General features: G+C 38.1%; 1 protein-coding gene across 1 annotated transcript in view; it reads left to right on the top strand.

Annotated features, from left to right (window-relative positions):
- brsk2b (BR serine/threonine kinase 2b) overlaps positions 1-27,064 on the top strand; it is a 297,761-nt gene that overhangs the window by 154,884 nt on the left and 115,813 nt on the right. The window contains exon 2 of the mRNA XM_055155485.1: positions 7,428-7,522. Coding sequence (XP_055011460.1) covers positions 7,428-7,522 — 95 coding nt within the window. The remainder of the gene's footprint in view (positions 1-7,427; positions 7,523-27,064) is intronic.

The raw sequence follows: 27,064 nt of genomic DNA, 5'->3' as shown, positions 1-27,064 counted from the left end.
ACCAGGACTAAACCAGGACTAAAACCAGGACTAAAACCAGGTCCAAACCAGGTCTAAAGCCAGGTCTAAACCAGGTCCAAACCAGGACTAAAACCAGGTCTAAACCAGGTCTAAACCAGGTCTAAACCAGGTCTAAACCAGGTCTAAACCAGGACTAAAACCAGGTCTAAACTATGTCTCAAACAGGATTTAACAGCAAACCAAGTAATCCAAAGTATTCAGATTACGTTACTAATTAATTTACTAGTACTAGTTACTAGTAATTTAATGGATTCCGTTACAGACTACATTTTGGTATGTGTATTCTGTAGGGGAATACATTTTAAAAGTAACCTTCCCAACACTGTTTATAAGTATTGTAATACGCATTTCTGTATCGATGCATATTGCCGAGAAGTCTGACATGCTATTTTGCCTTATCGATATTTTGAGTACAGCTCTAAACCACACCGATCGTTATAGCTTAAAAGACTGAACCTCAACTTCACCCTTCCCACTTAAAATCTGGTTTCTTGAAGTTGCTCTGTCATGAAGTTCAGAGCTATGGCGCCTGAGTGTGTGAACCAAAGCAGCCATTACACTTGTGTGGAGGACAGATGTCAGAAGTTTAGTGGCTTCGAGAGTGACAGAGAAGTGAAAGAAAAGCTCATTACAAAACTCAAGTACTTCATAAAGCAGTGAAGCAGCTCTCCAGTTTCCGGGGGGTCCAACTTAAGTTTAGAAACAGGCCTGGGTTGAAACATTTTCCTCTTCAACGCTTTGTCCTAATGCATTATTTTAGCACTTTGTGAACCACTTATGTTTCATTTTTACATTTTTAGGCTTCATTATTTTTTCAGTGCAGCCTCAAGAAAGTCAAGTGGTGCCATTATTCAACCCCAGTGATGTGATTTTTCTCCTTGAAATTACTTTTAAGACACAAGATTAGTAGTAGGTAAATTTGTGGAGTTAATAAAAATAATAAGGCTGAACTTTTGTGTATTTTTTTGTTTGGATCTTTCTTTAAAAGTCTTATATTACATCAAATTGTGAGCTTTAAGCCATGTTATAATACTGTTACATCATCAAAAACATCCCTGGAGTTGTGTTTTGTTTCATTCACACATGTTTGAATGAGCCTTCATTATTAGTCTGTCTACATCTCCAAAGCTCAAAATGCTCCATTTCACCTTGTGATGTCATAGTTTAAGTTTTTAAACTTACCAGCTTCCTTTTATCTTTAGTTCAATAGAGATTTGCAATTCCAGGGCTGAAATCATCTAAATCAGAGGTCTCCACCTTTTTCCTCTAGTGAGCTACTTTTACAAAATGAAAATATCAGAGAGCTACTAGTTTTAGTGGTCACACATTTTTTTGCATATATAAGAGCCATGGCAAGCCTTATATGAGATACAGTTAGATGCCTATAAAACATAAACCATTATCCATTTATGAGTGTACAAAGTTAGGCATCAAAATCATACCTGTACAATGGTAAAAGGCATTTAATTCATCAAATTGTACTTATTCAGCACAATACGTGTAATTCAGAAATCCTTTGGCGAGCTACTTGGAAGAGGGTGGAGAGGTACTGGTAATTCCCAAGCTTCTGGTTGGAGACCCCTGATCTAAGTGATTCTAGTGAAGGCACTGTGGCTGACGCCTCACGGCAAGAAGGTTCTGGGTTCAATTCCCCTTGTTCTCCCTGTGTCTGGCTGGGTTTCCTCCAGGCACTCCGGTTTCCCTCATCAACCCAAAACATGCACCATAGGTTAAATCTTCCGGCATTCCTAACCAAGCCAAGCTACAAGATCATGGAGATAGGACCCCGGGCACCCCATCTGCTGCTTACTGCTTCTGAAAGGATGGGTGAAATGTGAGAGAGAATTTCCTACACGGATAATAAAAAGTACTACTACAGAAAAAAATTAAAAATAAAAATTATGAAGTGGAATCCGTGTACCATTTGTTCATTCATTTTTCAATATAAAACCAGAAATAAGAACATTTAAAAAACAACTATTTCCTTCATTATTTGTTGCTAAAACCAAAATGAAAAAAAACAGATAATGATTTTTTTTTTTCAGTTTTCTGTTTTGTGTTTAAATGAATAATGGAAAAAAAACAGGTAACGGCCGTTTCCCGTTTCCGACTTAAACTGAGATGCCGAACTTTTGCGCTGCATACGGACTGAACCAGCACTAAAACCTGACTGAACCAGGACTAAACCATTCTCAGTCCCTGTCTGGTCCCGGTCTCAGTCCAGTCTGGTCCCAGTCTCAGTCCCGTTCTGGTCCCTGTCTCAGTCCAGGTCTGGTCCCTGTCTTAGTCCTGGTCTGGTCAATGTCTCAGTCCTGTCTGGTCCCGGTCTGGTCCCGGTCTGGGCCCAGTCTTAGTCCTGGTCTGGTTCCTGTCTGGTCCTGAACCTGGTTTAGTCCTGGTTCAGTCCTGGTTCAGTCCGGCATCGCAGTTGAAGTCACGTTATTATCCGTTTTTTTCCATCATTCATTTAAACACATAATCAAAAACTGAAAAAACGAGTCATTATCTGTTTTTTCATTTTGGTTTTGGAGACAAATACGTTGTTTTTTCGTTTTCTTATTTTTGGTTTTATATTGAAAAAGGAATGATACACGGCTTGATTGGTGTATGTAGTTTTATTGCAACTCTTTAGAGAACTAAACCTTAATATGCAGGGTTTGTGTGTTCAACATGTGTGAATGAAACAAAACACAACTCTGGGTATGTTTTTTGATGAAGAACCAACATTATAACGTAATATAAGCCCTTTAAAAGACATTGACATTGGTCCCACGCACCATCTGAAACTCTGACATCATCAATCCTTATGAGATATCGACTTAGAAGCCGTGTTTATGTTTCTCAAGACTATAATAAATATACCAAGAAAAGCAAACTCTCTAATGACTACTTAATGTAATTTATTAAACTTCTTCCCCATGGGCTCAGGACCTTTATGTAGTATGGTGTATATTCTTGGATACTGCTTTACAGGTTAAGTAACAACAATATATTTTAGAGCTGCTTTGAGACTTACCCTGGATTAATGTTGTTGTACCCTTTGATTAGTCTCCACCACCGTGAATAAAGTAACGACCCAGGTGAGGCTGTGGTCAGGAGTGCCCATTTCACAGTGTTATTATGATGATATTTTTATGCGTGTTGAAAATAGGCTCATATCTTTATCTTCGCCGCCTTGTAGGAGTTTCTTTCCGTCTCGGCTGAAAATGGCTGTATAATCCTAATGTGTTTCCTCGTGTGCTGCAGACTTTTGCTAATGTACCCACTGAACCGATTTTTAGGAAGAGATGGATTGTGAACCAAATAATCCAGTTAACTTTTTATGTGTTTGTAGGCGAAAATTCCTTAATGTCTTTACGCTGACTTATGAGCGTCTCTATAGCAGCTATTAACATATGATAATCACTGGGCTAATGGAATGTTCCCCCTCCCATTCCTGTTTTCATCTACATTTTTTCAACATTTTTGTAGCTTGAAATTCCTGCCAACGTGCTTCCGTCTATATAGGTCCCATAGTAATTCTGCTTTCCGCACTTTTCCTTTTGCCTCCTCCTCTCCGTCTGTCCTCGCCCCTGGCTCCAGCGGTCGCCGAATTACAAAACCAACTACTGACTCCATTAAAGTGCAATTATTTTTGAATATTCACACAATTTCTAATCTCGTATTTCTGTTTAATCTTTTCATGCACTTTATTCACCACTCTGCTTTCTCACTGGTGGCTGTTAATTGTGTGTGCTTGCATGAGTAAGCAACAAATAGGGTGCTTTCTTTGGGGGAATTGGGTGAAGCAAAAAAAAACTGTGCTTAGCTGTTACTCTTGTATAAATATAGTCTGCTTGTGACAGTAAGACAGCTAGGCCCAGATATTTTGTACAGTGCCTCTGGCTGGAAAGTTTTGCTGATGTATACTGCAGGAAATGGTTGGTTTAGACAAAGAAAACATATAGTATTAAATTGCCAATATTACTTTATTTTCTGATTTGTGGTATAATTTTGTAGCCAGACTGGCGCCACCTAGTGCCTTCGCTCAATATCATTTCTCTCCAGGGACTAGGTCAGGAATCGGAATACACTAGAGTCTAGACGGTTCGCAAAAACCCTGGAAGTGCGAGTTTGGGCACCAGCCAGTCAGCAAAGAGCCATACATTCTGTGTTGGCAGCGATTCCTGAGATCGAGGATTTAAAGCCGGAACAAAGAGAATGTTTGGTGAATTTTATCAAGGGGAAAGACGTTATTGCCCTTCTTCCTACGGGATTTGGCGCATTACATATGTCACGATCAAATAGCAGTGATTGGTTAAATGAAAAAAAATTCCCGCTTACTGTCGAGCAAATGAATTCTAATGCTGCAAGGTCAGACGGTTTCTACGAAGTGAAACCGGCTAATAATTTTGTTCCCTCATCACAGTTACACCTGGAGTTGTCTTTTGTTTCATTCACACATATTTAACTCATAATACAAAAACATTATACAAAACCAGTGATTTGTCCCAGTTTTATACAAGAAATGCCCCAGGTGTCCCTATTTTTGACCAATCTGATCCCTGCCAACAGTAAAGAGAGACATAAACTTGTCATTTGTTTAGGTGAAATACAGAAAAGCTGCTTAAAAACGACCAAAATACAAAGAAAATGTGACTATACTGACTCACATTCTGACTCACTCCTTAATTACGCACTCGTTTCACTATTTTATTATTACCAACCACCACAAACAAGGGATGTCCCAGTTTTTTATTTTGAAAATTGGGTCCCTGTGTGGTTCTGATGCTGAGTCCTGTCTCCTCATCCCGCCCAGAGTCCACAAACACAAACCAGCGCTGGGCTTTTTACTCTCAGCTCCTCTGTACCGGGAGTCTGTTGTTGTGACGAGTTCAGCTCGATACAGAACACACATAACCTTGCATATTTAGGAGTTATTCTCTCAAACTGAAAACACTAAGTTCCACCTTATGATGTCATGTGGTAATACGAGATACGATCCACTGTGTTTTTAAAATCCATACACCTTCACTAGAATCATTTGGATAATTTCAGCCCTGGAATTGTCAGTCTCTACCAAACAAAAGGTAAAGGGTAACTGTCAACTTGAAAAGTACCACAACATGACATCACAAGGTGGAGCATTTTGAGGTTCGTAGATATAGACGGGATAATAATAAAAGGTTACTCACTGATGTTTGAATGAAACAAAACACAACTCCAGGTATGTTTTTGAGGAGGAAACAACATTATAAAATGGCTTAAAGCTCACAAGAGTCAGTTTTCCGTAATATATAACCTTTAAATTATACTGTACTGTTTTTCAGATAATAAAGATGCATTTGTTTAATATGTGAAGTACAAACTGAAACATGACACAATTACATAATAACTCTCAGCACATTTTTACAGTTGAGGTGTTTTAAGTGTCGGTCCCAAGAATACAAAAGCATCCAATGTTGGCAGAGAAAGCAAACCCAAAAATTAAGAGCACTATTTCTCAAACAGTGGTACATTTCCTTTGTAGCTCTAGTAATGCTCCTTTGGGTAAGTTCTTGGTTACAACTACAAAAATGTTAGTCCTGCTACCTGATTTGATTAGACTTAACTTGGTCCTTGAATAGTCCAGTTATAGTCCTGGTTTAGACCTGGTGTTACTCAAAAAAGACAAATCTTTTTCTTAGCTGATGTGAAAAGTTTGAAAGCCTCTCACGTATCTAGATTTTTTTTTTGTGTGTTATCAGTTATGTTTAAAGGTACACTATGTAGAATGTTCCACAGTATGACACTAAACAGTTCTACCTTACATTTATTCAATTACAAGTGGTTTTATAGCTCAGAAATACGTAGAAAAACAAACATTCTGTGAGCGGGGTTGCCTCTCCACAGATCTGTCCTGTAACTTGGTCTGGTTTCGTCTTCTTGAAGATAGAAAGGTTTAAAACCATACTGTGAAGCATTCCAGAAAAAGCAATAACATCTTCATGGAGACATTTTTGATGGAGCAGACTATTTTTTGGACATTACTGTGTTCCTAATAAAGATCTGAACTGATATTTCTGTATGTCGTCTCAAATTTTTACAGCCAAATACACGCCTCATTTTTAAGACTTCATTGCAAATCCCAAACCTACGCTCTTCTAATTTTTGCCAACCAATTTTCTTCGGGACACTCTCTACTTCTGCTGCTATTTAGTGACAAACTTGGCTCCACAATCGTCTCTGCTCTGCCATCTTGGTGCTTCAAAAATCAACAGGCGTATCCATAATATACTTCAGATGATTTTTGCATTTCACTTGCTATTACGCTCCTGAAATGTTAGTGGCAAATCAGGTCTACTCCAGCGTGAAGCCTTTTGGGAAATAAGAGAGTATGTTAAGAGCATTTGTTCCACTTTGTCCAATACACAACCAGTTTGTGACATGAGTTTATATAGCGTAGTGACACTTGGAGAAATACTTGTTGTTTTCACAGTAGCTTTATTTTCCCAGTCCTTTTTGTGAGCGTTCTATTTGTGGCTTGGCTCTGTTACAAATCATGTTATTCTCAATATGGGAGTGATGATTTGATTGCTAATGCCAGTGCGGAGCAAAGCGAATAAGTTTGTGAGAAAAACTGAACACCTACACTGCTAAATCTGAAAAGTAATATTGTTTATTTATGGAAGATCCCCTATAACTAAGGCCATCTTTTACACTGTGTTTTATTGTCCGCTTTAGCTAACTCAACACAACTGCATTATGGGGGTTTAGTGCATTATGGCAATCAATAACAGGAATGGTGCACTTACTTACTACTTTTACGACTCGAATAAACCCCAGAGGCCACTTTGCTTAAGGAACTGGCTACGCTCTCTGGGTCATTACAAGCTCTTTGTACATAGGGTCACGCTGTTTTACATGCTGTGGTCACCCTTTGTTTTCTATGGGCTACTGCGGAGTTAAAGGTCCTGTATTACGCAAAATGTCGTAAAATGTTGTTACCTCATCAAAAACACACCTGGTGTTGTGTTTAGTTTCATTTACACATGTTTGAGTAATACTTTATTATTAGTCTGCTTACCTCCAAAGCTGAAAATGTTCAGTTTTTTAGTAGAGCTTGGTAATTCTAGGGCTGAAATTATCCAAATGGTTCTGGTGATGTTGTACGGAGTTTACAAACACAGTGAAGTACTTTCATTACCACGTGACATTACTAGGTAGAACAGAGTATTTTCTGTTCGAAAGAAGAACTAAATATGGAGGATTTGAGTGCTAAACATGTGTGAATGAAACAGAACACAACTTCAGGTATGTTTTTGATCAGAAAATAGTGTAATTTAGGTCCTTTAAATCCACTGTTTATGTGTGCTTAAACAAACAAACAAATAAACAAACAAACAATGTGGATACATCAGTTCTTATTTCTTGTCTGTGTTTTTCAGGGTTGGTCAAACTTGGGGTCCACTGTGTAACATGTCAGAAAGTCGCCATAAAGATTGTCAACCGAGAGAAGCTCAGCGAGTCAGTACTAATGAAGGTAAGTGAAATGATACAATGCATCTGAAGCTTTTATCTAATATGAAAAAAAAAAAAAAAGAAAGAAAAAAACAATTAATCTGGAATATTTACCAAAGGTTCACTCACTAACCAATGACAGCCAGCAGATGGAATAATATATGAGCTTTTAAGTAGGAATGGACTGATCCAGAATTTTGATACCAATGTATATCAACTGAAACCAGGGCAGAGACTAAAAATTATATTTATTTCCTTTAAACACAAACAGCATAATGTAAAACTCAAAATGTGGTTTGTAACTACTGAACAGCTCTGTAAAAATACAAGTTTAATATTATGAGACGTTTTGGGCCAAAATTGTCCATAAAGTTGTCACCAATTTATAGACCAAAATGGGATATTTGCCGATCCACCAAATTGTTCAACATTGGAGCTGATAAGCAATACCATTATCGTGTTGGTTCATCTCTACATTCAAGCAAATGTATAACTGACTGAGTGTTTCCCTGCCTCGCTCTGGGGGTCCCTCTCTTATCTGCGGAGCCTATCCAGCATTTGCACAGGGAAAGTGTGGGTCATTTGTGTGACAACTCAACCCTGACAAAAGTGTGATGTGTTTGGAGCGATCGGAGTGGCTGGAGTCTGTGTGACGTGTGACAGAAAGAAGGGATGGCGGGATAATGTCCTAACCCAGGTGTTCCGGAGCGTTGTGGAAAATGAACAGATGTCAAACGCTGACAGGGCTCTGACAGGACCAAGGATTCTGCTGAAACTGCACTTCAGAACCAATTACCCAACTTAGCTGCTGTCACTCTGCTCTCAGCTTGGAGCACACAGGGAGAGTGGAGTTTTACAGTTCTGTTTCTGAATTTCTCAACTTTATGATTTTTAATTAAGGCAATATTAATTATGCACTATATCAAGATGGGCATTCGATTCAATTTGAATCGATCGTCAGGAGAATTTTCGATTAATCATTAAAGTTTTTGTATTAAAATGATCATCATTATTATTACTATTACTAATCTGCAGAAATAAACTCAACTTTACAACGTATAAACCATAACCACTATAGAGCCACATCAGCCTGTTTGACGCAGCTTTGTGCACATTTGTTTTACAGAAACAAAACTTTAAACATGGCTCATTTGCATAAACTGTAACACTGATAAAAACAGCTCTTTCCTTGTGCACTGACGCGGTCAGATTCTGTCAGACTAAAGGACACAACTCAGTGGAATATAGGTGTTCTTTCTGTGACAAAGGGATGTAGGTCCCTTTATTTATTTTGGCTCCTGTTGTTAGACTGAAAAGCGTTTGTCTTTTGGTCGCATGCGCACTCAACTTTATGTTGCAGTAACCGTGATATGTGATGTGTTTACATGCACTATGACAAAACTGGGATACTCAAAAAAACAGATCATATCTGGGATACTGATGTGCATGTAAATGCACTCACTGAGGGATATAGTGATCTCCAAGGAGGTGTGCCAATGCCGAAACATGGAACTGTGAGGCTGCAACTCCAGTGTTTGCACTATCAGACGCAGCCTAATCTCCTTACGCTACACTGTGGTTATGCACAGCAACCTGCATTTGGTTTATCGATTAAAAATGAACATGATCGGCAAAATTCTTAATAATCAGTTATCAATTAATCGACTAATCCCTAGCACAATGGAGGCTGCGTCACCTGCTTGTCTCTGTTGAGATGTTATTGCTTGAATGTTTCACAGAATTCAACTTTTTAACATCCATGGAGGCAATCAGTGCACATTTAAAATTAGACACTACATGTTGCTAGTCCTTACATCTTGGTGGTGTTCAAGAGTCTTTTAATAATGTGTATAAGAGCAACTAGAATATATAAGTAAGTAAAAAGTTACTTTGCTCTGGTAATAGGCACTACAAGACTTTTTAGAATTGATTCGATATTGTCTGTGTAATACCGAGGAGGCCGAGGAGAGTAAAGGGGACAATGATGATGAGGAGAGTGAAGGGACCGATGAGAGGATGAGGGGACGATGAGATGAAGCTGAGGCAGCGCTGGGGAGGTGATGGGGCACAGCGCAAACCGAATTGGTCATGCATCTGTAAACGGGGGCACAGACTGGGCACTGATTGGACGAGGAGGATGTGTAGCGAGCAGCGGGGAGGAGTATTTGGAGTGAGTTGACGGCAGAGGAGCAGGTCAACTGGAGAAGCGTTGACGTAGACAGGAGCGAGGTTAGATCTTCCAGGCTGAATTCATGCCAGCTCCAATTCCACTTCTCCAGGTGAGGTCATCATTCTAACTTTGAGATCCAGACCACTGTCAACTGCCAACGCAACGTAATTAGCCATCAGTGCCACAACTCTTACCTGGTCCGGACAGGTGTTTTCTGATTCAATCCCAGCTGCCTCAAATAGTCTCAGTATGTGGCCTGGTCGTCCCCGTGTCTATTTTCCGTCCTGTCACACTGTCAGAGCGATGGGCCAGCGCTCCACTCTCAAATGTCACCTTTTAATATGCTAATGTCCCCGGGTCCCTGCAGTGCCATTAGGAGCAGCCTGGATTCTGCAGTACAGCTCTGGTACAGGTCCTGTCCCACACACATGCATCTGCTGTTTATGGATGTATGTAAGTGTCAATTATCATCTGTCTGTCCTTGCAAACAATGAGCTTAGAAAAAATGACTTTTGCCGACAGAGATGCAGAGAAGTTTATTGAGTTGAACAGTTTCCATTGTGTTTTTATGACTATTAGCTTTCTAAATGTTAGATTAAAGATATCTTTATTAAAGGTCCTATATGTGAGTAATTGTTAGAATGTTACCTCCTCAAAAACATAATCGGAGTTGTGTTTTGTTTTATTCACACATGTTTGAGTAATCCTTTATTATTAGTCTGTGTACATCTCTAAAGCTCAAAGTGCTGTTTCTCCTTGTGATGTCATATTGTGGTCATTTTTAAGTCAGTATTGTTTACCTTTAGTTCAGTAGAGATTTGCAAGACCAAAAATCCTAAAACTATCCAAATAGTTCTAGTGAAGGTGTGTGAAGTTTAAAAACAAAACACAAAAAAGGGGAACCACTTCCTGTATTACCACATGACATCACAATGTGGAACAAAGTGTTTCTGGTTTGTGAGAAGAATTCAGCATAAATATACAAGATTGGTGTGCTAAACAAGTGTGAATGAAACAAAACACAACTGCAGTTATGTTTTTGATGAGGAAACATCATAACATAGATCAGAAAATAGTAGGGGTGTAACGATATCCAAGTCTCATGATACGATATCGTCACAGTATGAACCTCATGGTACGATATTTATTGCGATATCGTCAGAAAGCTCACGATTAGGAATGTAACAATATCCAAATCTCTCAGTTTTCACAATATATATCTCACGGTATATTTATTTCAATATTTTGTGGAGGCTCAAAACTGTTAATATGCTACTTTTTCCTCTTAAAATGCCTTGATAAGACTTCATCCAAAGAATTAAGACTTGAAAGTGTTTAGAAATGTTATTTCTTCTCATAGTCTACACTGAAATGGAGCAAAGGATCATGGTCTATGTAGTTCCCTCAGCCTTTTTTTTTTCTTTTAGCTATTGCTGCACCATAACTCTTAATTGAAGCAAAGAGACTTGTAATTCGATATACTGTGATGGTCCACGATATTATTGTGAGAACTTTGATGATATGATATCACGATATTTCAGTTATTGTTACATCCCTAAAAAATAGTGCATTACAGGCCTTTAATATAGCTGAATTCAAAATGATTGTTCATTATCCAATTTATTTATTTATTTTTGTTTGTTTGCTTGTTTGTTTTCTCAACTTTTATGCAATGCTGGTGCCAATTCTCTCAAATCTGTACTTACTATGGGCATTCAAAATGGCAACCACAACATTTAGTCCATATGCTGGTCTGACAAATTGTTGGAACAGAATGCATTGCCAGAAGCAGGAATTGAACTTCAAATCTTCTGCTAAATAGCTAAACACCTTTACCAAGCTCCTGCTGCTCTAAAATAGTTTCTTCATATAGTATCTGCTTTCCACTCTGTGTTTTCAACTCACCATAACAAGGACTCAACCCATTTATAGTCCCATTGGTTCTTACACCACCCACCAGAAAGAATTTTAATTGTCTTGGATAATGAATTGTCTGTGAACTTTGAGTTAGTTTGTAACAGGGGGCTGAACTTGAACTACTTCAAAGACCAAGCCTAGTTCAGTGTTTTTTCTTGCAAGCTAGAAATCTAACAGTTGTTGGATCTGAGTAGTAATAAAAACCCGCGGGGAAGTGTCATATATGAGAGGCTTGTGGACTTGACAGTGTGGTAGCAGACTTGCACAAGAGCGATGGGAGCTAACACTTGACTGTGAGCTGGTGTGTGCCTTCAGGGAGTAGTGAGTGTCTGAGAGACTGGGGTGACCCTGAAATTTGTCCCTGCACTGTGGGAGAGAGAGAAGTTACGGGGATGTCAACTTCAAAACACAGATCTGATAGGGTTGCAACAGAGTGTTTAAGGAGCTATACAGTTGTAACTAGTTGTAGTAAACTGACTGCTCAATTCTTAGTCGCAATTGGAGGTCATGTACAGGACTATATTTGGGGGAAAAAAGTATTCTAATTGTGAGTACTAGAGATGCACCGATCCACCTTTTTCAGTTCCAATAACGATTCAGATACAAAAGCTACAGGGGGCAGCTGAAATGAAAATTGTTAAACTGCACAATTATGTTGCAGTACAGTGAGTTCTTGAGTTTAGTTAATATTTGAAAATACCATGTTCAACATGTGAGTTTATCTTTTGGATATTTCATGGTAAAGTGCAATGCAATCAATAGGGAAATCTGTCTCTTGCCCCCATTTGAGAGTCTGACACCACCACATCTCAAGTAACAGAACAGCTTTGTGTAAATAAAAAATCACATATTGTGAGACTTTCTGGCTCCACTATGGCAAGTAAATAACCTTATTACATCATTGTATATGGTTAGGATATCGAATGAACAAATATTTGGAAGCCGATATCTGATCCACAAAATGTTTCAGTATCAATGCCCGATACCTGTATCATAGTAACAGCGTTTGAGGCCCTCACTATAATGCACTATTTATTTAATTTAATTTTTAATTTTTTGGAATTACGGTAGAATTACTAGATAACCAGAACTAAAAGTAGTTTTATTTTTTTGTTAGTACAATTACATGTTTGTTTACATCCATTACATATGATTATTATTATTTGTATGATCATTATTTAAAAGTAAACTACACTCATTTAATGCCATATTGAGAGAAAATCAAATCTCTGAGGCCTCAGCCATTAGTGGCACTGAGGGTAATTGGTTGGGGGCCCCTCCAGGTTTGGGGGCCCTAGATGGCCGCTTACTGTTGCCTAATGGTAGCGCCGCCTCTGCATATCGGTGCATCCTTAGTGATTCTGTTTGTGATTTTAGTTTAAAAAACAAAATTCTGTTCACACTTGTTTTCAGAATCCCATGTATTATACAACATGTTTGGAAAAGTCCAAGCTACAGGTACAAGACTTTCTTTCTTCTTTGCAGAGGAGACTCTCTTATGTCTTTGCACCAACTCAAATTGGAATTTTGATTTAATTGTGAAATATTGTCCAGATCTAACTGGGTGTCTTTTCCTGAATAAATGATTATCAACATAACAACATACTGTAAGTATCCATAAACCTTTGAGGATGTGTTCCAGTGAGCAGCCTTCGTTAACATGCAGTGGTTGGAGCTCCTCTGTGGTCCTTCTGAGCCACTGATCCGCTCATATTTCTGCAGCTGGGATAAGAACAACTAATTAGCCCGAGTCCCTCCCTCTCCTCCTGCACTTCAAAGTCACTCTGCCTCCCCGAGCTGCCAGGAGAGGGAGGGAGAGTGGAGCTGAAGATTGGGAAAGCGCGGCGTAGGATGTAGTCAGATAGAGAGGAGTGTTGGAAGTTTGAATTGTTCAGCAAGATTCGTCCGTTTTTTCATATTTGCACAGTTCCGTTGGTGCTTTGCTGACTGCGTCCTTGATGGTTCAAATGTGTGTGGGAGATGGAAGGAGAGTCTGGAGATGGAGAAGTCGACATCGTAATTGCCCCCTGAAGCTAATAATTGAAGCTGCACAGTCTGAGGAGTAAGGACACGGCCCAGAGAGATACAAGATAAGGCCAGTCCCACAGAGAGGTTTCTTTAAGATGGCCTTTGATAGGACAGAAATCAATAATGTTGTTTTATGTTTTGTCCATTACAAAGGCGTGATTATCTGGACTGAAATGTTTTGTTTACTCACTGTTGGGAATGCATACTGTTTTTGTGCTCTTGGGCAAGATACTTTGCCCAACCTGCCTTTCTGAATCTGTTATTGACAGTGAGCTTATACTACTTTGCAGACTGAAACTAAACAACCTTCAAGCACATCTCAGTAAGCTCCTTTGTTATGCTATGTTCTGATGTTGTTTCCTCATCATAAACATACCTGGAGTTGTGTTTTGTTTCAGTCACACTTGTTTAACAGACAAACATGTGTGAATGAAACAACTCTGTTTTACCTTGTGATGTCATGTGGTAATACAGGAAGGGCTCCACTGTATTTTTAAACTCCATACATCTTCTCTAGAAACATTTGGACGATTTCAGACTTGGAATTTCACATCTCTGCTAAAGTAAAGATCAAAGATAGCTGTTAACTTGAGAACTACAGCTTCAGGTCATCAGATGTGGACAGACTAATAATAAAGGGTTACTCAAACCTGTGTGAATGAAACAAAACACAACTCCATATATATCTTTGATGACGTAACAGCATTCTCACATGACTTAAAGCTCAAAAGAGTCAAATGTCCTAAATACTGAACCTTTATTAATCACATAACCTCCCTGACAAAATGAAAAGATTTTTGGGTAAATGGTCTTACTCAAGGGTGAAACTACATTTTAACATATAGGTAGAAGGGATTCAACCATCATCTAGTGCAGACATGTCAAACTCAGGCCCAGGGGCCAAATTTGTCCCGTGATGTAATTATATTTGGGCCGCGAAATCATATCAAATATGTATTAGAGCTGGTTCACCAGCTACAGAGGCAGTATTTATTTTAAATATTATGCTTATTCTGGATTCATTGTTTAAGCAAATCTATTATTAAACATTTATTTTAATAAGAGAAGGTTTCTCGAAAGAAGAAAAAACATGCAGATGTTGTTGAAATTTTTCAATAAATATTTAGGTTGACCCACGACTTAGTCCCAGTTTTTAATTTTGGCCCTCTGTGAATTTGAGTTTAACACTCCTGATCTAATGGGTTAAAAGAAGTTAGTAGTTCAGCTACTTTGTTTGGAACTTAATGTAAACTAATGTTGCAAAAACCCTGCAAAGAAGCAATCATTTCAAACTATCTGTGGCTCACTGAACAAATAATTGTACCCAGGTCATGGCAATATATCTTTACTCTTGTAATTCACTGCAAATAAGAAAGTCAATGTTCCTATTTACAGAATGAAAAATCTTTATACCACTAATTTATTATTATACTCCCAAGATCCTGCAGACAATGTCTATGATTAACAGCATTTTCCAGGACAACAAATAAAGACATAAAAGCTGTGTCTATAGGAACAGAGCGTGTGTGTGTGGTGGGCGGGTGAGGTGAGCAGTGCCATGGCGACCGATGAATCACACACAGTCTAATCTTGTTATCCCGACACCTCTGTGACAGCACTGGCGCTTTCTTCCTCTGCCATCGCGCCTTTTCGCTCGTAATGATTATAGATTGGCCATTCGCACCCATCTCGCTCCTGCCGCTGGTGCTTTGATATAGAAATGGCTTCCGCGGAGCACTTTTCCAACTTGTGTGTGTAAATGTGGCGAGTGCGTTTGGGATTGTCGAAGAGCCAAAGTCGACAAGCATTGAAAATAAATGGTTTTCATATGTTGTGTTCCTGAGTGTTGATCCGTCAGCTTTGGAGGCCGCTGAGCCAAAATCTGAGGCTTAGTGAGGTTTGATGTGAACAGGCTCCACCGCACAAGAGGGACGGCGGGAACTGAGACAAAACTCCAAAAACTCTGCCTTTGCGCTAAATCTGCCACCGCTGTATCCCCCTTGAGACAATATAGTCAAGGCTCAACAAAATCTACCATGAATTGAAAGGCCTATAAATGTGGCATTCAATTTGCTTTTATTTTTGTTTTAACGCATATCTGAACTTTAAAGCTGAATTATGCAATTTTTTTGTCGGGGTCCTACACCTGCTTATTTCATTGCTCACAGTATGACATTAAACAGCTTTACTTTTATTTATACATTTATTGAATTACAGGTGGTTTTATAGCTCAAATACACAGTATTTTTTGGACTATAAGTCGCATTTTTTTTTATGGTTTGTCTGGTCCTGCGACTTATTCTCATGTACAACTTATATATTAAAATTTCACATGTTCGTTATTTTCACACTGACAGTCGCGAGAGGGCGCTATACAGGAATAGTAGGAGTAGCAGATACTAACACACAAGGTCAGTATCTGCTACTCCTACTATTCCTGTACCACCGTCACTTCCCACTATACTGCGCATGTCTCCTACAGAAAGAGCCACTGTCCTGTCTGGTATCATGTCAGTGTCTTGAATTTCAGCAGATTTCAGGCTCTCTCGGGGGCAGAGCTAGTTGTATTGATCAGGTATGAGTGAATGTCCAGCTACTGAAGTTTGAGACATTTCTTCTTGTCATTTACGCACTCACCTGTATTTAACACATATGGGTCATTAAGACGTACCTCAGTCACTAATGTTAATTTAGCATCACAACTTTACATCACAATTTTATCACATTAATAATTAATTAATTGTTAGTCATATTCTGCAGATTACAAACAACATGTAGTGAAATATGCAGCCGAAAACGGTAATCGAGCAGCAGAAAGAAAGTTTGGAGTGAGCGAAAAGCTTGTGAGGGACTGGCGAAAAGTGGAGGTTACTCCAATGATTACTGCAATGAAGAAAACCAAAAGAAAAGCTAATCACGGGCTGAAAGCTTTAGCTGGAGTTGGTGGAGTTGCTCAAAAGTGCCAGAGAGGATTTGTGAGTGATTTGGAGTGACATCGAGAGTTTGGTAAACTTGTTATGTGATGTTGTTTATGTTATAGTTATGTTAACATACCAGACTCCTCTACAGCCTGTTGTGCTCTATTCTGTTGTTATTACTATAACTTGCCTTTCAAGGTGGAGCAACTTATAGTCCAGAAAATATGGTAAACAGGCATTCTGACTATGAATGGGGTCACCTCTCCACAGATCTGATGTGTTGATCTGGTTTGTGCTCCTTGAAGATTGAAAGGTTTAATGCCATACTGTGAAATATTCCAGACAAAGCAATAACATCTCCATGAAGAAAAGCAGTTGATGGACCCTCCACCATAAAGATTACACAATACACCTTTAAATCATGTTGTTGAAGGCTCAGCGCACAAGAGGGATGACAGGGATCAAGACAAAACTCCAAAAACTCTGCCTTTGAGCTAAATGTGCCACTTCCCTTTGAGACAATTTAGTTGAGGCTCAACAAAATATTTTAAGATGAGTTGAAATGCCTATGAATGTGCTATTCAATTAGCTTTTATTTTGGTTTTATAAGAGACGTGTGTATTTCTGGTATTTAGTGAGTTCATTCATTGTAAGCCATGATATTTTTTTAACTATACATCAATGATATGATTTCATCTCGTCTTGTTAAATCGATACTGAATTGGGCCATAACATAAGTGCAGATGGAAATTTTCAGCACTAAAACCAGTACTATACAGACAAACATAGCAACGTGAATGGATGCACTTCAGCCTGTTTTCGTGGAAATATGTACTACTTTCTGAAAAGCAACAGAGTGCTACTATTTTCAATCATTCAATTTTATTCCAGAGTCATGGTCCATTTCTGAAAATAGACAAGGACAGTGACAATGCAAAGAATAAACCTTTACAACAAAATACTAATTTTACTTATTTTTTAGGTGCAAAGTAACAACACGTACTGCAAAAACAACTCATTTTAAGTCTGTTGCATTTCCACCTTTTTGCGCCTCAATTTAAACTGTCCTTCTAATCCTCCTGTTGGCTCCAAGGCTTTTGTCCATGACCAGTCAATCTGAAGGTCATTCACAGTCCCACATTCTAATTCAGTTTCCAATCACAACTCCTCAATCGATGCATCCACACTTTTTTTCCTTCTTTTTGTCAGTGTTTATCGAGTGTTCATGGGACTGTTGTGTTGAGGAAATGGGAAATAGATTTTGACCACAGGGAACAGGCTGTTTGAGGGATCATTCTGAGATGTCAGCTGGAGCTTCACCTGTGCGTCATTGAGTTAGGTGCTAAATACCATCGACTTGAGACAGGCGTTTTCCTAAATTGTCGCCAGTGTGTAGTTGGGGAGCTGAGATGTTAGCCCTGCCTGGTTAGACATTATTTCAACACCCTCCTTATTGTGCCACGTTTTATGAGATAAGTAAATCTGTGGGGGAGTTAAAGGTTCTATATTACACAGAATTGACTCTTGTGAACTTAAAGCCATGTTATAATGCTGTTACTGCAGAGTATATAATATAGTATAGTATAGTATATATAATAGTATATATAAATAACTAATGAGCTAGCTGCCAAGTTCCAAAGAAGAAGTTCACATGCAGCTCTTCCAGCGTCTACTGACCCTGGCTCCCATTGACTTATACTGTAATATTGTTGACCTTCTCTCTGTAACTGCTGCTGTGAGCCTCATCATTTTGGTCTTAAATTGTTCATATTAACCCCTGCTATTTTGTCCATAAAAAAACATCCTTTTCAGAATATAGAGCCTGGCCCCAAATTCACAAGCATCGCAAGCTTCATTTGTGTGGAGACGAACGCTATGGGTGACGTCAAACTCGCTTTATCCACTTTTTTATACAGTCTATGCAAAAACATCAATCAAAAAACATCAAAAACACAGAGTTGTGTTTTGTTTCATTCACTCGTTTGAATATCCTGGTTTATTAGTGTGTCTACATCTCCAAAGCTCAAAATTTGACATTGTTATGTCATGAAGCAATAGTTTTCATCTTTTTTTTACCTTTAGTTCAGCAGAGATGGGCAATTCTAGGACTGAAACTATCCAAATGATTCTAGTGAAAGTTTATGGAGCTCAAAAGCACACTTCCTGTTTTAGGTTACAAGGTGAAACAGAGCATTTTGCACTGTGGAAATGACAGACAGGATTATTCAGACATGTCTGAATGAAACCAAACACAACTCCGGGAGGTAACAACATCATAACATGGCTTGAAGCTCACTTGCATAAGTCAATTTTGCGTAATATAGAAGCTTTAATCTAGTCACTACTTGTCTAACTTTAACCTATTTTAACCCATATCTGAACTTCAAATCATGCTGTTGATCTAATAATAAAGGCTTTACATCAAGGGGAAACTGATTTTCATCTCCGTAAAAGAGGCAGGTTCCCATGTTCTGTGTACACCCACCCACACACGCTATGAAACTCAAGGACCCCCCCGTAGCTATGAACAAACAGACACAGACAACTGAAGCTTTGTTATCTCACAGATGAGGCACGATCTCTTTGCTGTATTGCTCCTTTCAAATGTGTGTCTTTCCATTACAAGTGAAGCTCATATTTGATTCAAATATAGAATGCAAACAGATCCTTTCAAAACTTCTTGTCTGTTTATTTCTCTCTTTATTCTTCATTTTTCCACACAGAACCTTTAGGCTTGGTCAGTAATATTCATAGTATAATCATATTTTAGCTGCTCTCTATGCCTTGGAGCTATAGTATATAGTATTTTTCTTTTCTTTGTTTCCTTTTTTGTTTTGCCTTTGTAATAACCATATTGAGACTGCCCTTCAACACCACTTGATACAGCATAGGCTTGCGTTTAGAGAAGGCTTTTAGTGTATACAGCAATTGAGAGTAAACAGCAATTTGTCAGAGTTCTCAAGACCCATAACCAAATGTGTCTATGTTTAAAAGATGTGCAAAAGGAATAACTTTAAGTCTATGCACTGACCTTTCATGAACCTATAGAATATATCCATACTTAATATAAGACACACTGCATCTCACCCAATCAATATTTGGTCAAAATATTAAACATAAATATAAAATAAATATTACAATTAATAAATAAAAAACAAAATTATTACAATATGATGCACTATACACTATACATAGTTCTCGATATGATATTTTCAGGATATGGCAATATATGCAATAAATGATATACCCCACATGATTCTCTCTGATATATTGCTATTTTTTTGAGAACCAAATACATTTTAGAATCGATTATTTCTTTGTTAAATCACTTCTTGTGCAAAGTTAATATGAAATGCATCTATTTTTTATTATCAAAACACTGAATATGTCAAGAATATTGCATAAACAAGTTTCCTTCCACTAAATAAGTGACAAAATTGTAGTGCAGTTGCAAAAAAGCAAAAATACTCTTTGCGATATATCGATACAACTGGCCACGATAACAGTGCAATCTATTTTTTGATATTTTTGCACACCCCTTATATTTGACATGTTTACGGTTTCTTCTTTTTCTTCAGAGAGTAAAATTCTCCATGATTTCCTCTTAATTAAGACAAGGCTGCATAAACACACCAAATAAATATGAATTGTCACTCCATAGTCCAGACCATATGTGAGCATATGGCCAGTCTTGTGTATTTTCGCGCATATGGCGAAGATGCATTTGTTTAATGTATGCCAGTTTCGTGCAAACTTAATTAAACTAACTTTTCTGTTTTGTGTTTTAGAGTTAAATGAGCTTTTCAGGTGACTGCTCTCACAGACCTTATAGGGACTCACTGCCGGTATTGACTGACTGTGTATTGACTAAGTTCATGTGTCAATGGATAGGCCACATATACAAATAATGGTCAACAAATGCAATGATCTTAGGGCTCTGAGCACTTGGACTTCATTAAATCACACCAAATTGACTCTTTTCTCCGTATTTTCTATTTAAGCTAATACATATGCCAAATTGAACCTAGTCTTGAAAACTGTGTGAGACAGTCAGTGATAAAACAATGTTTTAAAAAGCCCATATTAGATTATTTTCTAATCTGTTTTTTTTTTCCCTCATCAAAAACATACCTGGAGTTTTGTTTTGTTTCATTCACACAGATTTTTTTGTTTTCATTCTCAGACAGAAAACACTATTCTGCTTTTAGAGACCTTGTAATGTCATGTGGTAATCCAGAAAGAGCTCCACTGTGTTTTTAAACTCCATATGTCTTCACTAGAATTGTTAATTCATTAATAAATTGTAATTTCAGCCCTGGAATTTTCAATCTCTACTGAACTATAGGTTAAAGGTGTTAACTTGAAAACTGCCTGACATCACAAGGTACTAGTTGTTTATAGATGTACAATTGCAAGGTTTTGGTTAATTTTAGTATTTGATTATGTGTAATCCGTCCCATCACAGTCCAAGGTCACCAGACATTCACATTTGAGGTGTCTGACAGAAGTGACAAAACTGTGTCTTATAACCAAGATGGCCTCTGTGGTGACCCTCTGTCTGTTTGTCTGAGATAAATGATAAATACCAATCCCATATATGACACACATAGTCTGTGCATCCTCACTAATCCTCTGAAAAGGTTTATCTTCATGACCTTTGACCTTAAGACGTAGGTGAACCTCTGCTTCTCCACTTTATTAAAGACAAGGTTGCCCAGGGACATGTTTGTGCTGATTTCTGGACGATTGTCTGATAGATGTCTCAGTTGGCAAAGTAAGACTCATACACATTATCACCTTAAAAAAAAAGAAAAGAAAAGAACTCACGTAAATGTTGTTAATTTTGCCATATTCTTGTCTTCATCAAGATGTTATACAATATGACATTAAACATATCTCCAAAAGTATAAGTATACACGACAAGGCCAAGTTTACAGTTCAGATCTGTGGAGAGGCAAGTCCACTCAAGGTTCAAATGCAAGGTTTTCAAACATTGATAATTAAATCAATGCAAGATAGATAGATAACTTTAATGTCCTACTGTGGAACATTGTAGGCAAAGCAAAAGCCTCTCCATGAGACAAACAGGTGATAGACTCTCCACCAGAAAAGCTACACATTGCACCTTTAACTTTTTTCTTTTTTTTCCCCTTCTTGTGATTGGGTCCACAAACTCACTATATCAGTTTTGTGGCTTATTGCTTTTTGACAATGATTCCTGTAACTCTGTGGGAAAATGCCAGCTCAGTTTTGAGGACAGACTTGACTAGGTTGTTGCTTCACATGAAAAAACGTAAAGGTGCACTGTGTAACTTTTTTTGGGTGTTCGTCATCTTCTTGTTTCTATGGATATATCATTGCTTTACTTCAAATGTTCCACAATATGACCGTATACCTTACATTTATTCAGTTACAGGTGATTTTATTGCTCAAAAGTACCTAGATAAAAGGCATTCTGACTGTGAGTGGGGTTGCCTCTCACAGATCTGACCTATAACTTGGTCTGGTTTGGTCGCCATGAAGGTAGAAAGGTTTAATGACATACTGTGAAACATTCCAGACAATTTGACGGACCCACCACCAGAAAAGTTACACAGTTAAGATAACCGCCTTTATACACATTATAACCTTCCTAATCTTGTAAACCAAGCTTACTCATGTCATAACAAAATACAAAGTTGACCTTGATTTGCTATAAAAGAGTTGTCAGAATCGTCTTTGGTTCAGAAAAGAAGGGGTAATGAGCCTGTTTTTAGAGACCACCAGATGGATAAAAGATAAAGACTTAGCTTGCTTGTGGAGACTATGTCCACATCGATTTACATGTCTGTGGCATCGATCATACTCCCCCGTGTAGGGACTCACCCCCTCCCCTCCTCTTCCTCTGAGGATGACTGATACAGTGATTATCAGAACCCCCGCTGTGTTTTTCTGTGATCGCCTGAACCCAAAACACAAGCACGGCTTCACTTTTTACACTCCGAATAGCACAAAGTAGATCATGTGAAAATGATTGTATTTTTCTTATTTTATGTTACTCTCTGTGGGACCCAAGGAGGAAAGCGAGGAGATGAAACTGCACGCTAAAATGCACACAAACTCACGCCAAATAGTCTCTCGCCTCAAGCTTGTTTGTCAATTCCTCAGTCCTATTTTGGATAAGCAGATTTTCCAACGTTATTGCCATTCAGAGATAAGTGGCTGTTCTATATGTGGACTACGCAAAGGCACAAAGTTCATTATAAAAGGTACACATGGACACACAATATGCAAACATCAGTAGACCGAGATGTCCTTGGGAACTGCTTTATCTAAAGCTTCTGTTTTAATGGAACACTGCGTAACTTTTCTGGTGGACAGTCTGCGACCTGACTCAAATTAAACCTCTCTATCTTGCATTATTTTAAATTCTTTTCTTCTTTTTAAAATCTTTGAATCTCCACAGATCTGACATAACACCCTGGCCTGGCTTCACCTGCTTGTCTCCATGGAGATTTTATTATATTAATATATATTATATTATATTATAGCCAGCATGGCTAATTTCCATCTTCAATCCCTCCGCAGGTTGATATGAAATTATCTACAGCACAGGTGTCAAACATACGGCCCGGGGGCCAGATCCGGCCCTCCAAGACCTTTAATGTGGCCCTCGGGTGATTTTCTACTAAAATATTTTAATTATATTTTCTATTAAAATATTGGTAATTTTCTGTGATGTTTATCATAGCAGCGTCTCTGTGCGTGGCCCCTCCCACCAGAGCAGCACAAATGAAGACTTGCCTCTTTCCAAACGCTCTTAAAGGACGATCATTTTGACTGTTGACCGTGACACCCTCATCAGCAAAATGTCAAAAATGAGAAAAGGGGAGTCGAGTGCAGGATTTTACAAGAAAAATTGACTTATTCCTATTTGCACACAAGTTCATGTTAAAACATTGTGTTGAAATTGTATTTTTCTTAAAGTTTCAGGTTGTTCATAATATTATAATATTTTGTTAGAGAGAAATAGTTCATCAATTATAAAAAGATTTCTGTAATAGATTTGCATTCCTCTGCGCAAATCTTTGAACTTACTGCTATTTTTGGGGTATATATGCTGTGAGTTTTCTGATCCGGCCCCTTTGGGATCAAAATAGGTTGGATACGGCCCCCGGACCAAAATGAGTTTGACACCCCTGATCTACAGGATAGGGAAAAATACAATAACACAATAGTACAGAACACCAGCACACTCAATATGCATACAACACACTCAACGTTAGGTGTGTAACGATATCCAAGTCTAATACGATATCGTCACGTATGAGCCTCACGGTATGATATTTATTGTGATATCGTGGGAAAGCTCACGATATGGCGGGGAGGCTCACGATTTGGAATGTAACAATATCCAAATCTCTCTCTGTACGATATTTTCACGATATACATCTCACAATACGATATTTATTGCAATATTTTGTGGAGGCTAACAAAACTGTTAATACGCTTCTTTTTCTTCTTAAAATGCCTTAACAAGATTTAATCCAAAGAACTAAGACTTAAAAGTGCTTAGAACTGTTATTTCTTCATAGTCTACACTGAAATGGAGCAAAGGATCACGGTCTATGTAGTTCTCTCTGTCTTTTTTTTAGCTATAACTCTTAATTTAAGCAAAAAGACTTGTAATTTGATATATTGTGATGGTCCACGATACTATTGTGAGAACTTTGACGATACAATATCACGATATTTCGGTTACACCCCTACTCAACATACAGTTCATTTCAGACAGTTCATTTGAAGTTCGAAGTCAAGAGTTAAAGAGTTAAACCAACAGCCCCTCAATATAAAAAAAAAAAAAAAAGTTATTTGGTTAAACATGGTGACATACAGTACTTGGCCATTGAACAACCACTGTTTTAAAGCTTTAGAAAATGCTGCCAGTGTTGGAAGTTCTCGTATAGGAGCAGGTACTGTATTCCATGTTTGACCTGCTTGATAAGTAGAAGCGAGCTGCCCAAAAGCACTTTTCCTAAATGGCACAGAGCAGTCACCTCTAGAGCTGTTCTTGTTGTGCAATTTGAATTTCTTTTCACAATCTCCTTTAGAGGAGGTGAAGCAAGATTATTAAAAACATTTAAGATTATATTAAAAAAACATTTAAGATAATATTTTAAATAACTTGGAACATGTGTTTCATGACTGGCATCGCTTTACTAATATTGTGTCTCTAAAACAACAAATTGTTGATTCACAAGGCCATACGTGTGCGCACAACAGCTTGAACACCCCATGTTGCTGGCCCCAAATGCTGATTCTTCCCCACTGCTTTTCTTGTGGACAAAAGAGTGCATATGTTGTACAATGCACTTTCAGCATGAATTGCTGCCTACTTGCTTTTTTTCTTTCTTTCTTTTTTTTTTTTTTTTCTTGCTTCTATTGCTCCACCTCTTTCTGTTGGGCTTTTCTTCCCCATTTTCATTTAGATTTTATTTAATTCATGACAACAAAACAGTGTCAACAATAGAAATCATTTGCAGACTTGTTCATGATAGCAAATGTATTTTATTATGATATCATGGCTCATTATATATCAGAGGAAGTCAATAAATAAATAGTATTGTCAAGTGAAAAATTGCATAGCACACTCTATCTTACATTGAAAGAGATAAACCTGATAAACCTAAAAACACCAGCCAACAGCACTCTTTGTTATGCCATTTGAAGCCTTCTCTACCTTTATTATTTACCTTTTGGACTCCCTTTCTGCCCATTATTTTAAATGGCTGCAAAGTTTCTTAAAGCTTTAATGCGTGGGCCCCAAGTTTGTTATACAATTCTCTTTTCTCCTTTGTCAAGAGTTGCCAGGCTTATCCTTCATCCCTCCTGCTCCCCCCTTCAATCTCTTTTGTTTCTCCAATCCATCCAGCTCTTCTCATTCTCCCAATATAACCATCTTTTTTAGCCTGACACACATGGCTGCCCCGTTGACTTTGATCCTCAGATTTGCGTATCAAGGGAGCGCTCACTGGCTTGCCGTGGGGAGGTGACAGAAATCTCTATGTTTTTCCTTGTGGGGAGACAGGCAGTAAAGGGCGTAAGATACAATAAGTGGAGTGAGAGATGATGGAGCTTGTGATCTGGTGCGTTCCCCACTGCTCTGTGAGAGTTTGGGTGATGGGTGACGCGCGTGACTCCAATCTCTTTGCATTTGGCCCTGGCGCTCTCCCTGGCCGTGTAACCCCCATCACCGGACCGTTAGCGGCACTGATGGAACTATTGATGCTGTCATTCATTTGTGTACTCGTCCGACCACCAAAGCTGTAATTTGAAGAATCGATAGTGAGCTGAACTATGGTAAGCCCGGTTTGTCTTGTACAAATCAACTGACAAAAGTTTTAACATTGTAAAATATATAAAGTCTGAGAAAATAGTAACTTTTAAAGTACAGGATTGAAACATGGAATTTTCAACAAAGCATATTAAATTCAAGGTGCAATAGAAGACATTTTCTGGGGGAGAATCTGCTACCAGCTTGTCTCCATACATTGCTTTACCTGCAGCATTATACTACAAATTTTGCAGTTATTGAATTACAGTTGTATTTACTGTACATTCTTATTGTGAGTGAATCTCTCCACAGATCTGACCATTAAAGGGCCCATATTGTTTCCTCATCACAAACATACCTGGAGTTGTGTTTTGTCTCATTTACTCATGTTTAACAAACACTCTAAACCAGACATGTCAGGCTTAGGCCCGGGGGCCAAATTTTGCCCGCTATATAATTATATTTGGCCCGCGAGATCATATCAAATATGTATTAGAGCTGGCCCTCCGGCTACAGATACATTATTTATTTAAAATTTTGTTATTATTTTATATTATGCTTGTTCTGGATTCAATGTTTATGCAAAACTATTATTAAACATTTATTTTAATAAGAAAAGGTTTAACATTACATATCTCGAAAGAAGAGAAAACATGCAGATGTTGTTGAAATTTTTCAATAAATATTTAGTTTGGCCCATGACTTAGTCTCAGTTTTTAATTTTGGCCCTCTATAAATTTGAGCTGGACACCCCTGGTCTAAATAAATATGTAGACTCAGTTCTTCTTTCAAACTGAAAACACTCTGTTTCACCTTGGAAGTGCTCCACTGTGTTTTTAAACCCTATTCACCTTCATCAAAATCATTTGGATCATTTCAACCCTGGAATTTCCAATCTCTACTAAACAAAAGGTTAAAGGAGCTCTTAACTTTAATACTGCCACCTAATGACATAAGTGGAAACAGAGCAGTTTGAGCTTTGGAGATGTAGACAGACTAATAATAAAGTGTTACTCAAACATGTGTGAATGAAACAAAACAGGTTTGTTTTTGAGGAGGTAATTATAACATGACTTAAAGACCACTAGAGTCAATTTGGCATAATATACCACTTTTAATTTGGCCTGGTGGTGTCATGTAGTTGTAGTAGCAGGCAAAAACTGTATAAACCAGTGTCTATAGATATTTAGTTAGGTATTGCGCCAACATCCAATGCAG

This window comes from Boleophthalmus pectinirostris, unplaced genomic scaffold (genome assembly GCF_026225935.1).
Source record: "Boleophthalmus pectinirostris isolate CB_2022bp ecotype Guang Dong unplaced genomic scaffold, ASM2622593v1 HiC_scaffold_2, whole genome shotgun sequence".
Classification (NCBI taxonomy): Eukaryota; Metazoa; Chordata; class Actinopteri; order Gobiiformes; family Gobiidae; genus Boleophthalmus; species Boleophthalmus pectinirostris.
Note: the sequence above shows the minus strand (reverse complement) of the source record. Positions and strands in the feature narration are given on the sequence as shown.